This window comes from Leuciscus leuciscus (genome assembly GCF_965113295.1).
Source record: "Leuciscus leuciscus genome assembly, chromosome: 9".
NCBI classification, from domain to species: domain Eukaryota; kingdom Metazoa; phylum Chordata; class Actinopteri; order Cypriniformes; family Leuciscidae; genus Leuciscus; species Leuciscus leuciscus.
In genome coordinates, this window is record NC_138733.1 from 19,236,717 (window position 1) to 19,252,524 (window position 15,808).

At 37.0% G+C, this 15,808-nt stretch overlaps 1 protein-coding gene across 2 annotated transcripts in view; it reads right to left on the minus strand.

Annotated features, from left to right (window-relative positions):
• Positions 1–6,939: 6,939 nt before the first annotated feature.
• The window catches only part of drd2a (dopamine receptor D2a), a 41,699-nt gene continuing 32,830 nt past the window's right edge, over positions 6,940–15,808 (minus strand). For both annotated transcript variants that reach the window (XM_082179636.1, XM_082179637.1), the window contains 3 exons: positions 14,505–14,588; positions 13,850–14,198; positions 6,940–8,237 (listed from right to left, as the gene is read on the minus strand). In XM_082179636.1, coding sequence (XP_082035762.1) covers positions 8,050–8,237; positions 13,850–14,198; positions 14,505–14,588 — 621 coding nt within the window. In that variant the 3' untranslated portion in view covers positions 6,940–8,049. The remainder of the gene's footprint in view (positions 8,238–13,849; positions 14,199–14,504; positions 14,589–15,808) is intronic.

Genomic DNA, 15,808 nt, shown 5'->3' on the forward strand with positions numbered 1-15,808 from the left:
AGAGAAATGTGCTGAAAAATACAGTACCATCTCAAAGAGTCTTTTTGGGTCCCTCAGGCAAGCACATAGACAGCTCTACTAATGAGTGGTTGATACGTTTCACCCAGCATGCACTGAAACCCACTTCCAGAGAGGTCTCAGTGTCAACACATTATCTGTAGCCATAGTAATTATTTTGTTTACATTATAATTGCTACAGTAAAGTGTGTCTTTTTCCACCCCATTAATTATGATTTTGTGGATTTCAGTCCATGTATGTTATGTTTAAGTTATTTACTATTATTCATTTAGTAAGCATAAACTGAATATGTCATGAATAAAAAATAAAAATAAAAAAAAGACAATCTCACAAAAGACTGAAAGGAATCATTTGGTATTGGAAAGCAAAAAAATACCACTATTATTATTTTATGAAAACTTCAATAAATTCAATGCCAAAAGAAAACATACACTTGCCTCATATTTTTTTAAAGATTTTTTTTGTTGCCAAGAACCGGGCAGTTCAGAACATTTTTATTGATAGATCCAAAAGAAGTTTTTTCTTCTACCTAATACCATCCGTCATCCAAAAAACCTCTGAATCACCTTTTTGGGAGTGTAGTGGTGAAAGATGCTGATGCAGGGTTCATTCCCAAATGTTGTGGTAGTATGAAATAATAGTTTACAGTTTACAGAAACTGGCTTTGAGAACGCCTTGCGGAAGATAAAGAACTTCTGCATATGATTCAGAATTCCTCAGAGATGTGCGTATTGTCAGATTTTGTGCCACTGTTGTTTATTCAACATTGAAGTATGATAGAATGAGGTTAATGTCAGATTTCATTACAAAGCCATGTTAATAATATGGGAGTTTTAGAGGGAGTTTGTCATTGTGACATGGACAACATGGATGATCTTTACCTTAAACTGAACCTTGACAAGACTCCTGTACACGACCTTAATCGCTCACTTCCTGATGTTTGGAACACCGAGGATTGTCCATCACTGATCTTGTCACATGCTGGAAAATATAATGACAATCACTTTTCATCCAGGTTTTCCCCCAGATCTGATATCAATTCAATAAATTATTGTAATTCACTCTGAACTGGTTGCATTTGCCTGAGTGTATACAAAATTTGATGGAATTCCTCTAAATCTAAAAATTCTTCCATTCAGGTCTGTCCATCAGCTGCTCATACTGTTTTTGCCACAATCAAATGACTGTTTTTGACATTTATCACATCCAGAGGGCTGGCTTACTGTCAGAAGTGTCATGGCCAACCTAATTTGCTCTCTCTGGTGTGTATTTTAAATGCAAGTTCAAACAAAATGTCAAAAAGAAATGTCTTTCTAAAATGTCATATATCACCCTGTCACATTGCGATTGCCATGTACTTTCTGCAGACTGTTTGCTTTAGTTTAAGATTAATATTTTGTCCTTTGCTCAACCTCACTCTGTGTGAAATCTAAAGGTCTAACTCTTGTTTAGAGCACAGTTATCAAACGTTCTATATTAGACACAACAGAAATGATCACTAGCTGTCAGGTGTAATTTTAGTGGTCATAACTTTTTTTATGTAATTTAAAATAATTTTAAGTTTTGTCATGACAGCTCTAGGGAGATTGGTATGGAAATAGAGATTGGCATGAAATGGCAATGTTAATGTATTTGGTCTTGACGGAATAGATCTGCTACGCTGCTGCTGCAGAGCAAGTACCGAGACTTGCCACTGCCAATACATTTACAGACATTGCTGTGAGCATGTAAGACATACTGCAGCCACTGCACATGTAACATACATGAATTAACCCACAATCTATAGGTGGAGCTGGGGAAGGGGGAGGGTTCTGAAAGCGCGCTACAAACAATGGCAAGTATTTGAATTTGAGCAGCAAGCTCATTGGCCGCTGATGCAACAGCAACCAATCAACTGTGCTAATAATGACATGATTGCTAAGTTAAAGACCTACAGGTATCAGCCTGCACCATTTCATGAGTTTCTTGCCAGAACTATGTAATTGTTTGAATCCAGGTGGAAATGGACCTTTATCTATTCCAAAACTTTTTTGTGATTTGTATGTTTTTATTTTTTATTATAAAATATAACAAAACACAAACCGTCGAAAATTCAAGTTTAGTGCTTATAATTTAGTTTCTCCATTGCTCGTACCGACTCAAAATGATCACATTTCTGTGTGCATCAATATATATATAAAAATTATTCACACATAATTCTAAACGTATTTTATAAATTACTCGTTACTTGTAATCAGTTTGTATTTGTTAATGACGATTTGAGAACTCATTAAAATGGACTACTAAAGTATAGTCCAGTCATTTTATGAAAAAAGGTTGAACAAATTGCAACAGAAGCAAACTCAACTGATTTTGTATCCTCAATATGTTCTGAGTAAGGAAAAAAAGGCCCAGAAGAATCCCATTAGGGGAAAGTTTCGAAAAAGACCCAAATATAGCCTATTCATATACGCCTATTCTTTCTTTTTCTTACGTGGATAGGGTAAAAATGTTAACCTTTAGATATCACCATGAACATTACTGAGTTGATTACTTGCATCAAGACAAACAAAAAATGTATTACAAGTATTTTGAAATAGTTTGTTAACATGGACAAATGGTGCATAATCTAATTACGTATGTGCTAATTTGCATAAATACACAACAGATCTAAACATCAATCTTGCTGACACATAACAGTAAAATACTTAATGTTAAGGTCTGAATGGAACCCATTTAGGCTACCCATGAACATTAATACATAGAGGCAGGAAGAAGTACTTTAGAATTATTTAGCCTTTATTAATTATTATTGCAGAGATTGGGTTTGGGGGTGGGTCCGTGGGACTGTTTCTGGGGGACGAGTCAGAGGGAAGAACAGGAGACAATGGTAAGGAGAATGCAGAAGACAAAAGGTAGGCAAAATAAAAAGTGAATCCCCAGAAACAGTCCCACGGACCCAGCCCCAAACCCCATCTCTGCAATAATAATTAATAAAGGCTGGTTGCTAAAGTACTTCTTCCTGCCTCTATGTATTGATATTAATATCGTAACATTAAGTATTTTACTGTTATGTGTCAACAAGATTCAACAAGACATTTTCACCTGGCCATACCCAATGTTTAGATCTGTTGTGGTATTTATGCAAATTAGCACATACAGTACGTAATTAGATTATGCACTGTTTGTCCATGTTAACAAACAATTAAAAAAAACTTGTAATACATTTTTTGTTTGTCTTGATATAAGTAATCAACACAGTAATTTTCATGGTGATATCTAAAGGTTACAATTTTTACCCTATTCACGTAAGAAAAAGAATGAATAGGCGTAACAATAGGCTATATTTGGGTCTTTTTCGAAACTTTCCCCTAATGGGATTTTTCGGGGCTTTTTTTTTTCCTTACTCATGACATAATGAGGATACAAAATCAGTTGAGTTTGCGTCTGTTGCAATTTGTTCAAGGTTGACCCCCATTTTGGCTTAAATGTACTAGTAGTGGGACGTCACATTTTGAGCAATGATTAGCACATTTTTCCTTAACTCATTGGCTGATGCATCATCAGTTAAACTTATATCTCACAATTTTACAATTTAAAAGTAAATGGACATAATTCTTGAGGGGGCATCTTCCCATCCTACCCTACTGAAGTAATTACATTTAACCTACTTTCCTGTAAAGTGCTTTAGTAGAAATGTGTTTACTTAGAAATGAATGTAAATGTGGTGGCTCTAGTCGATCAAAAATCCCTTCAAATCATAACAAGGTTTTACTTTGAGCCGAAGGGATGGGTTCAATGCTATTTCCTCAAATAATTACATAATTGTGTGGACAAATGACTTCTATTTGCAATTCCTGACAGCACTGCCCTGTTAAATGAATCAGCGCTGTGTAGTTTGACTGGGTGGGGTGTGTGGCGTATGGTCCAGTAGGCAGCATGAGCACTCTTATTAACACATCAGAAAAACAAACACAGCACCTGCCTGTGGCTCAGCTGGTCCAGCTTAATTCTCTTTAGTTGGGCTCATAGGAGTGGGGGTTACCGTGCCAAGCAAGTGATTATAGCTTCAGCGCTTTGGGAGCCATCACACACCCTCCCTCCTTCTCTCTCTCTCTCTCTCTCTCTCTCTCTCTCTCTCTCTTTCTCTCTTCTTGCCTTCAGAACTCATTCTCAGCCCAGCAGCCCAAATATTTAAATCCAATTGAGATGACTTAAAGAGACAAATTAGTCCAAAACATGCTGTACAAGCTTGATTTAGTAAAGTGAATGACTACGTTTTAACCCTTGTGCATCAATATAAAAAAGTTTCTCTGAGGTCCATATAAAAAAACTGTCATAAAAATGTCATGTTTTGGAGCACAGATGTAAGTTTGGTCTCATTTTAAAGAAAACCCTTGGTTGGGTTATGGAGGTTTAAGTTTTTTTTTTTTAAATGCATGATAATATGAAAATGAGCTTTCAGTAAGATTGTTTTTTTCCGGCGAAGTACCAAATTTTCCCCATTAGATGCCAGCAAAGCTCGACTGGTGCACACAGTGGTTGGATTTGTGATTTTCGGTAGAGTTTTTCTCTCTCAAATATTACACACGCCCCCACACACACAAACCACATACAAACCACATTCTAACATCATACCACACAATTATCATTGCATAATTTATCTAACTGGCTCTATAATATGCAGAAGCAGAAAACAGGATTAAAGTGAGTATTTGAGTACCTGAGAAAATGGCACCATCTGGAAAAAATAATAAAGATTTTAATTTTGAAGCCTTGCCAACAGAATGAAAGCCTATTAAAGGCACATTATGCAGTTTCTGTTTTTCTCAAACAGCGACCCCTAGAGTCGCTGTGGAGTACTTGTATTTAACGTTACTGTCGTAAATACCACTCACGCAGAGCTGTCGTTTTCTTTTCATTGACGCTTCCGACCGCGCTTTCTTCGTTTTCTTCATCGACTCTGCCATGATTCACGTCTGAAATGCGTGCTAGTGTCTTCCATAGAGGCTGCTTCATATATTGTTGATGTATATGACGTCATGCCGTAAAGCAAGTCGTGATTCTCGCGAGATTTGCCCCCCTGCTTTGCTATCGGGATGATTCGCCCTACTATGAGTTCGTTTACCATCGAGATGATTTCGAAGCTGTTATATTAAGGTACAAATCTTGCATAGTGTGCCTTTAACAAAGATTGCATCATTTATAGTTAAATGGCCCTGGGATTAAAAATTGCGTTTCATTGGGGACATTTTTGTCCTTAAGTTCCTAAGTTCCTAAGTGTAACTATTTTGTGTACCTAGTGTAAAATAGATTTATTAAAGGAAAAGGGGGTGAAATAGTAAAATTCCAATAAGAATACACACTTGTGGCAATTTTTTTGCAGTTGGCAAAATGATCAAAAATAAATAAATACATGAAAAATTGAAAAAAAAACAAAAATGTACATAAGGACACACAAGGGTTACATTATTAGCTCTTTTAGAATAGCTTAAATGATTCGTAAATGTTTCCTTTTCTCCCTTGTCACTTTCTGTCACCTTTCACATTTCCAAAATGACTTAATTTCCCATCCACGACCCCTTTCTTGTTAAGTGCCGACAGCAATCAAGGGCTGTTGAATGCCTCATCTAATGATGAAACCTGTCTTTGCATTTGTTCTCCATTGACTCGTAAGAAAAGTAGACCTGATTGCAGGATATCAAATGAGCAATTTTGTTAATTAGAAACTGTCCAGATTCATGACGTTTCTTACACAGAATGTCGTAGTTTTCTTCCAGGAATATTTAGAGCAATTTACCAAGCTGACGCTATTTTTCACAGGTAATTTAGTCAGCTAATGAGGCATGAAGAATTTTAAGTTCTTAATCTATGTCTATTGAAAAGTCAAGTGTGGGGTTTACTTTGCTCAAGCGTTTCTCATTTGTCAGAGCAAAATCATTATTCACAGACTTCATTTACTGCACGTCCACATCCATCCGCATTTGTGATTGGAATGCAAGCAAGTGGTGAAAAATGTTCTCGGCAGATTTTATTTAGAAATGTGCAATGATTGATTAGTGCCCTACACCCCGTCGTTGAGGGTCAAGCACCACAGATTTAATCTCATTTTAAGGCCTTCAATGTAAGTCTATACGGATGACCCTGGGAGTTCTGACAGTGATTTGTTTTTCACAATCAATGCAGGATGATCATTTATAACCTGTCCCTTTACCTTACACACTGAAGTTTACTTTGTGATACATTTATTGTTTTGTTATAAGATTACACTTAATGCCAACATATTAGTAAATAATTTAACTTTTTTTAAATTAAGATTTTACAAGAATTTAAAAGTGGAGAATCGTTATTGAAAAACTCTGGCTACACAGTTGTCCTCTGCTAGTAGATGCTGTAACTGGACCGTAATGTTTCTCCATTGACAGCCATTCAGAAGGCTTTGTGGAGGCATTTGAAAGAATGCAATGGATATTTTTCTCTCTCTGCTGTATTTCGACGTCACAGCTCAGGGTGGTTGTGGGCTGATTAAGGGATTTGGACTTTAACATTGTTTCCTGGGATTTTGAATTCAAAATGCACGTCTGAAGTTCTGGACCACACAAAGTTTAGCAGTGTAGTGGTGTGTGTATAACCAACAAAAAGCAGTGTGTTGATCATCAGCTGTGTCCACAGATGGCTGCCATGGGGCTAATGTCATCGTGTTGTCCACAGAACATGCATTCATATCAAATGTTCTGTGCCACATCATTTGAGTCAACCCTCAGGCCAGAGAGGAACTTCGTTTAAGCTCCAGTGTTCTTTTACCCCATAAAGTTCACAGGAAAGTCTTTCCCCAAAGTTCTCACAAGGTTTACGATGATGAACAAACAAAGATTTTGCTATCGGATAGCAGATATTGTAGCTTCATATCACTAAAACATCTGTCATGATACGGTAAACCGCCAGGGCACGATTATTTTATTCATATAAGCCTATATAACTGTGCAACATACATCTCATGAGAACATGCATTACATTGCGACGGCAGGCCCATCACATTCAAGGTGTGTCATATCAAGCATGAAAAGCTACGTATATAAACATAATAAATAGTCAAATGGAACCTTAAATTAAATTTACACTCATTTTGCTGACACATTTGGCTGATGCTCTCGTCAATCCACACAAACCAATCAGGGACTGCATGCAGTTCATCCTTATTCTCCCCTTTTACTCCGTCAGTATTATCTTATCTTCCACCAAGACAAAAAAGGAACCGAAATGGTTAATGCTTCCACCGGGAACATTGACAAACGACGGTCAAGGTTGTTATGTTTGAAAATCTCAGCATTTTACTGAAATTATATACTTTGCTTTTTTTTAAAATGTTAAATCCACTTTGCTGTAGGCATGGCACAAATGCTTTGATATTTGTACAGAAATTACAGTATGACCTGGCTGAATGTATTAAGGATTCTGCCTGCTGTTAGTTGCTGAGAGAACATCTAACAAACATATTATAAATGTGGGACATAACGTTGCAGACATGACTGGCATCAATAAGCTTTTCAACAGAAAAAAAATTACAACCTCCATGCAATGCATGGCCTATTGGCTACTACAAAGCATCTGTTTGTATCGCAGTACTGCATGTCCTACCACGATTTAACATTTCCACCTACTGTAGCTGCATTTAGTTTCTGAGCAAATAATCAAATAAAAAAATACTGACAAACAGATAAGCAAAGGCATTGCTTGAAGTTGTATTCCAAACAACAATCTTTGTCTGTGCTGAAGAGACTGCTTAAAAGCCCCATCTCCCCCAGGGATTTTATATGCATTTTTCTTCTCTTTTTCGGGCAATATGATCTTGGAACAAAATCATTTTTATAATACAGACAATTTATATACATTCCTTTAGTTTTAATCTCAGTGAAATGCAAGCGATATCGCCCCCAGGCCATAGTCCGCACGGGATCTGATTTTGATTCTTTAAATAATGTTTTACAGTGTGTCCACTGCAGATGAGGTATTATTTCCATCCCTTCTGCTCCATTGAAGCGAGTTCTCTCTCAACAGTGTAGAATCTTAATAAAAGCTTTGCGAAACTCAATGTTGAAAGTGGTGTATATGATGGGATTGACTGCACTGTTCACGTAGCCCAACCACGTAAAGGCAGTGTAAAGTTCAGGAGGGACATGCCAGTAAGTGTTCACAATGTGTGTGATGAAGAACGGCAGCCAGCAGATGATAAATACACCTGAAAATAGAGAAAAAAGATGTTGAAGAAAATATTTGGGCGGGCAATGTTAAGAAACTGTGCTATAAATTCATTCAAGGGTTTTGCAGAGAAGTTATTTTATTTTTTTAAGCATTACAGGGATTATTCAAAACAAATAAATAGAAAAGAACAAAGGGACACAAGTCAAACATAAAAGTGAAACATGAAACCTCCATCTGTATCCCTTATCTGTTACCCTTGACTTGGAAGTCTGTTAATATACGTATCAAACTCTTGTTTCCACAGAAAGTCAAACTTGCTTAGGAGCAAAACCTTCGGATCCTTTTTGAAAAACATTGACCCGGTTTTAAAGTAATTTAACCGCATCGGGACGCGATGTGTCAGGCTGGTGGACAGGAGTAGAGGCAGGCAGGTTGGACAAGAAATCCTCCATGTCACTCAGTTGTTTGAAGAATTTGGCGCCATCATACTGCACTCTAAGGACCGCCAGGTAAATCATGGCAAATTCCACTCCCTTCTCGCGGAGACATTTTTTAACTGCATCGAATGCCTGTCTTTTCCTAAAGATTGCAGCCGAAAAATCCTCGTAGATGGAAATGGTATGTTACTTGTACAGCTGCTTTCCGGCAGCTCGAGCAGCCTGTAAAATGCTGACTTTATCCTGAAAATTGTGGAGCTTCAGTATCACGGTGCGCACGTTCTATTTTAATCTGCCCATGCTTAACGTCGAAATTCAGCAAATTGGACAGCCATGATTTGAGAAACAGAACGGGGTTAGTGGCTTCCTCGCCCTCGGGAAGGCCGATTATTCTGATGTTGCATCTCCTGCTTCTGTTTTCCAAGTCATCTATTTTGTCAAGAGCTGCCTCACGAGTCACCTTCATCTTGACCAGATCTGCGTTGTCTCTGGCAACGGTGTCTTCCATCGTTCACATGCGTGTCTCAGCTCCAGCGACACGGCCTTCAACCTCAGTAACATGTACCGTCACCACAGAGAGCTTCTCCATCAATGGACCAATTTTGTTTTCGAGTGCTTTGTCCACTCCTACGAGTACTTCCGAGGTGATACGTTTAGCTAGCGCATCCATTTCACCAGCGTTTAATGATACATCCGCCATTTCAGGTGTATGTGCGGGAGTCGATCATTTCGATTGTTTTCGTCTTATGAGCGTGTAATTTAGATTCAATCTTTTCTCTGACATACCTTGTGTCAGCAACACCCAGGATATCACTGACTAAGGAAGGTTTATCAGACTGAAAGAGTTAAAAATCAAAGGGCTCCACAGCAGCTCGGCAGAAACACAACTACTCCGCCATCTTGTGTCACTTGACTCCCAGAGACATTTTTTTAATGTCATGTAGTATTGTGCAGCTCACTAAAACAAATGGAAGATGAACTGCCATGTCTTACTTAAAGCTGCAGTCCGTAACTTTTTTGGATAAAAAATTATCCAAAATAATTTTTTGACCAAGTACATAATCAGCCATTGTTCAAAACTATCTGCTTGCCTTAGCTCGATTCAAAACGGTAAGCTTGTAATAATGTTTTTAATTCCAGTGGTACTGGTGGATTTTCGCGGGAAATTCGAGCATGTCTTTGCGTCATTACGTCACATCTGTACACATAAAGAAGGTGTCTCGGCTAGTGGGCTATATTGCATGCGAGGATGTTGGAGGTGGAGATTTATAGCCTTTTCTCACAGAACTTTATATAATTAAACTTATCAATTTGATGGCGGATCCAGAAAGGTTCAAATGACAATCAGTGGCTACAGAAAAAAAAAGAGACTGCAACCGGGCCCATGCGAAAACAAGGATAATATCGGAAGGGCATTAGTCACTCAATGCTGATGTTTGTTAACATTAACAATTTGAGAACAAAGTATAATTTGCACGGTTTGACGTGATATGATAAGCAATCGTTAGATTTAATCGGCGCGATTTACTGCAATGCTTTTTTTCCCCTTAGTTGGTCAGGACAAAAAGTGGATGTTACTTGTTCATATGACATTTTCCAGTGAAAATTATTATGATCGTCATACTTCCAAAAAGTAGAATCTGTGATTCCGAATGACAGTATCCACACCGGCACGGTGACGGACAGCCGCACATTCTCCTCAAAACATTGGATTCATCTGCACTGCCGTGCCGAGGCACAACCCACGTAAAGTTGATAATTCCGCGAATAACTGCAATTGCAGATTTCGAACAGAGAAGGCGACAATGAGGAAAAACTACGGACTGCAGCTTTAATGTTAAATGAAACAAACAGTGTTGTTAAAGCTGAAGTGTCTAATTTTTGCACCATTATCTTTGTATCACCAAACAGCAAAAAAATTTAACAGAACACTTAGTCTGTCTGCTATTGGTTAGGCAATCAGATAGTACCAACCCCAGAGTCACACTATGGGCTGAGACAGTGTTGCTGTTGTCAGGCTGGTCATTTCACTTAACGGCCATCTTTGAAATGAAAGCTTACGATTCATTTTTACATTTGAAATCTGACAATTTTCTCATAAATTTTGTTTCTTATGCTCGCATAGCATTAAAAAAGCGTATTTTTCCCGGCTATAGACCAGCCAATGCGCATGTACAGTCCTAAGTGTGCATCTCAGAACACTGACTGTTTCTTCTAATGGCAGCTGCAGTGACACGATGACTTGATGACTCTTGATGACAGTGACACGATGACTCTTTTATTTAGAAGGCGTGACTTATTATGTCATATTGCATGTTGCACTTTCGGTTACGCTTTATTTTGAGGTGACCTAGTTACATTGTACTTAAATAAGTAATATTAATATTAAGTAATATTACTTAACTCCATGTACTTACAATAGAGTTACAGTTAGGGTTTGGTTTAGGGTTAGTTACTTGCAATTATGCATAATTTATTGTTATTTTCTATAGTAAGTACATGTAGTAACGTCACCTTAAAATAAAGTTTTACTGCACTTTCTCCCACATAAGTAATATGAGTGCATCGTCTTTATCTAAAGTCTTTGGTGATGATCAAATAAACAGCAATGTTTTCAAAGTGCCACAGAGCCAAATTATTTACACTTTACAAGCAAATCATCCAACAAATCGTCGCTGTCGGGCAGAATCCTCGCATCTCCAAAAACATTATTTTTCAGGAAATTAAAAAAACTGCATATTTTTTTAGTTATTAAACATTGTATCGTTAAAGTTGGTATTTTACCTTATATTGCTATCATATACTGTTGTGTACCAACATTAACACAACATTTCCCCCAAATCATGTTTAATCGGAGATACAAGATTTATGACTTGGGAGCAGGGAGATACGAGTTTACGCTGTCATTGATAAGAATAGTACGGACACAGACGTCGCTGCTGCCAGCAGTGTTCATCGAAGTCTACGGTCGCATTGAGCCTTTTGACAAGAGACAAGGCTTTAAGAGCTAATCAAAGCTAATTATTGTGGTAAACATACATCTTCCTAAACTCTATTTTAAACGTTTAAGAGCTATGAGTGATGCAATACCAAAATAAAACTATAAACTGACTAGGCTGTCTAATAGGCGGAAATTAGCCTAATCTGCACGCAAATTTACCTTCGTGGCTCCCGGGCTTCCTTTCTGAACTTGAAGCATTACAGCAATCGATTTTTAACAAAACAGGCCTACTCAAATGTATCTAACCTAACTATTTTCACTCGTTATTGTCTAAAAAACAGACAGAGTTATCCAAAGATAGGCTTACTTGGCGCCAGTAGACAGCCCTTTTTTCTCCCATAAATAAAAACCTTGCTATTTGTGTATTTTACATGCATAGTGCCAACTTCAAGTCAGTAAAATAATAAAAACAATAATTTAATGGTGGTATCCAAAACATTTAATTCAATTCAAGTATTATTTTAGATATATTTTAAAACTTCAATGCACATGTATAATAAGCCCATAGAAATAATAAGCCTAGTAATAAGTAGATATTTTAAATACATCAATAACTGATATCATTTAACACAGATAAAATCATAGTTAAGGCTTGCTTTACGTGTTGCTTGACGAGGATTTCTTAATCGTTGCGACTTTCAATCTTAAAGGGTTAGTTCACCCAAAAATGAAAATTCTGTCAGTAATTACTCACCCTCATGTTGTTCCAACCCCGTAAGACCTTCGTTCATCTTCGGAACACAAATTAAGATATTTTTTTATTAAATCTGAGAGCTGGATCACTCCTCCATAGGCTTCTAAGACACTATAACTTGCTGGCCCAGAACATGTATTAAAGACATCGTTAATATAGTCCAAGTGACTCCAGTGGCTCAATCTTAAGTTTATAAAGCGACGAGAATACTTTTTGTGCGCAAAAAACAACAAAAATAACAACTTTATTCCACTATTCATTTCCTTCTCTCTGGGCCTCGAGTTTTTTCACGTAGTGTAATAGCGCAGCGCTTCTGTGTTGTACGTCACACGTAGGCTCACTATTGGCCGACGCTGGTCATGTGTGTGATGCGTGTGACGTACAACACAGAAGCGCTGCGCAGTTATACTACGTGAAAAAACTCGAGGTTGAGCCACTGTAGTCACTTGGACTATATTAACGATGTCTTTAATACATTTTCTGGGCCAGCAAGTTATAGTGTCTTAGAAGCCTATGGAGGAGTGATCCAGCTCTCAGATTTAATAAAAAATATCTTAATTTGTGTTCCGAAGATGAACGAAGGTCTTACGGGGTTGGAACAACATGAGGGTGAGTAATTACTGACAGAATTTTCATTTTTGGGTGAACTAACCCTTTAATGAGACAAAATGCCAAAGAGGCTCCCGCGGAGTGAAGAAGAGGTGGAAATACGAGGATTCTCAGACAGTTGAAGTGTCCAATGGAGTTAAGAGATTTGCTCTTAAGCTATTTTCAACACTTTAGATAATAATTAATAATTTGTAAAAAATAACAGACCCACGTGGGAACTGACCAATAGCATCGATTTGTGAAAAAATATGAAATTGACAAAATTTGGACATAGGAGGTTTCCGCCCGACAGCGACGAAATGTTTTAAAGGGGACCTATTATGCAAGATTTATTTTTATATTGTTATTTAACATAATTATTTGTCCGCAGTGTGTGTATTGTGGTAAAAATCCATTCATAAATCGGAAACAGATGCTGCATCCGAAAACAAATACTTCCCTACTATATAGTGTGCAACAAAAAAAAAATTGGCAAAGAGTCCCAGGATGACCGCGAATGTCTCAAAATGAGCCGTTCAGGAAATTACTCCAATGTCACCTCACATTGGAACAAGCCCCGCTCATGTACAATGTCACCGCGATAGAGATGATAATCAAAACCAAAAAGGTGTTTTGTTAGTTTTTTGCAGATTATCCGAGGCATGAGCTGTAAAGGCACAGCACTATTCTGGAAAGCGGGTGGGGAGCAGCAGCTCATTTGCATTTACAAATTACAGCATGTTTTTGGTTCCACTCAAAAATGGGCATTGGTAACATGGTATAATAAATGTATGATAAATGATCTGTGTTGTTTTGAGCTGAAACTTCACAGACACATTCTGGGGACACTTGAGACTTACATCATGTAAAAAGGGGCATTATAGGTCCACTTTAAAGTATTTTAACATCAAATAACATCACACACTTACCAAGGACAATAGCTAACATCTGAGTGGCCTTCTTCTCCTTCTGCTGGGAGATTTTACGTTTGTTAAGAGTTTTGACCGATGTCTGTGTTTTGCCAGTGGGGGAGACCTGGATCTCAAATGCTTTGGCCACTTTTGTGATATTGCTGGTGTTGCCATTTCTTTCAGGTTTGACACCAGCTTCAGGCGATGGGGGTGATATGTCAGTCTCTCTTACATTAGAGCTAACCAGCCTGCTGTGATGTTGACCTGCAGCAGACTGATCCTGCTTCCTCTGTTTCGGAGGGTTTAAGTTTGTGATCTCATCCATTTGGATGTCGTCCCCATTGTTTACCACCTCCTTTATGAAGATCTAACAAAAAAAAGAGGTGAAAAATAAGTTGAAGTTGAAGTGCACATGATCAAGCCTTGATATAAAAAGAAACGAATCCCCTACAAAACAAAAATGGTTTACTCTATCAAACAGTTCATTTTTGGTTCAGTCAATATAACTTCATATAAAGTTAACCGTGGGTGCAGAGATTAACATTTAATATTTGCTGACACATTGTCATTTCTCAAATGTCATCTGTCATCAATACTTCTGGTGGATACAACAAGCAACAGCTCAAAAATCCTGTGAGCGTTATTTTGAAAGCAAGAGTAAAATTGGCTGTACCACGTTTTTGTTGTTCACAGGAAAATTCCCGCTGGACTTGACGATCACAGTGCACAGTTTCACATCATCAGGGTGAGTGCATTTCTGAAACACACATGGGAGAAACACCAGACTGTTTTGACAGATTTAGACCAGAAAGGAATTAGTTGTCCAGCCCCAGGTTCAGTTTAAATTTATTTGCAATTATACAAATCAGAGGAACATGCAACTGCAAGGTTAGTAATTCCATTCGGTTACATTGCTATTTTTTGTGTGTGCAAATGTCAGCTTATAGATCATGTTTATAGGTAATGCGCAGGAAAATTTTCCAAATCCTTTAACATTTTAAATTACCTGCTCGACATAAGGATGATTGCTAAAGCTTTGCATTCTCAGTCTACAAAGCATTCGTTTTGGATGGAGATGTGGCAAATCTAAAGCTCATTTTAGGTCTAAACCCAAAAGTTCAGTGTTCTGAAAACAAGAAACTTGCTATATACAGTACAGGCCAAAAGTTGGGAAACATTACTATTTTAATGTTTTTGAAAGAAGTTTCTTCTGCTCATCAAGCCTGCATTTATTTGATAAAAAAAAATAAAAATAAAAAATTGTAATAATGTGATATATTAATACAATTTAAAATAATTGGTTATATAATTATATAATAATTTATTATAGGCTACTTTAAATTAGCATTTATTTCTGTGATGCAAAGCTGAATTTTCAGGATCATTACTCCAGTCTTCAGTGTCACATGTGACATCCAGTCTATCACATTCTAATATTCTGATTTATTATGAGTGTTGGAAACAGTTCTGCTGCCTAATATATTTGATGAATAAAAGGTTAAAAAGAACTGCATTTATTCAAAATAAAAAAATATTTTCTAATAATATAAATCTTCTTTACTATCACTTTTTTATCAATTTAACACATCCTTGCTGAATAAAAGTATTGATTTATTTCAAAAAAAGAAAGAAAAAAAATTACTGACCCCAAATTACTGACCAGTAGTGTGTATATTGTTGTTACAAAAGATTTCTATTTTTAAAACATTTGCTTCTTTTTTTCTTTTTTTTTTTTCTTTTTATTCATCAAAGTATCCTAAAAAAGTATCACAGGTTATGAAAAAATATTAAGCAGCAGAACGGTTTCCAACTTTGATAATGAATCATCATATTAGAATGATTTCTAAAGGATCATGTGATAGACTGGAGTAATGATCCTGAAAATTCAGCTTTGCATCCCAGAAATAAATGATCATTTAAAGTATAATAAATTGAAAACCAATTATTTTAAATTGTAATAATATATCACAATATTGC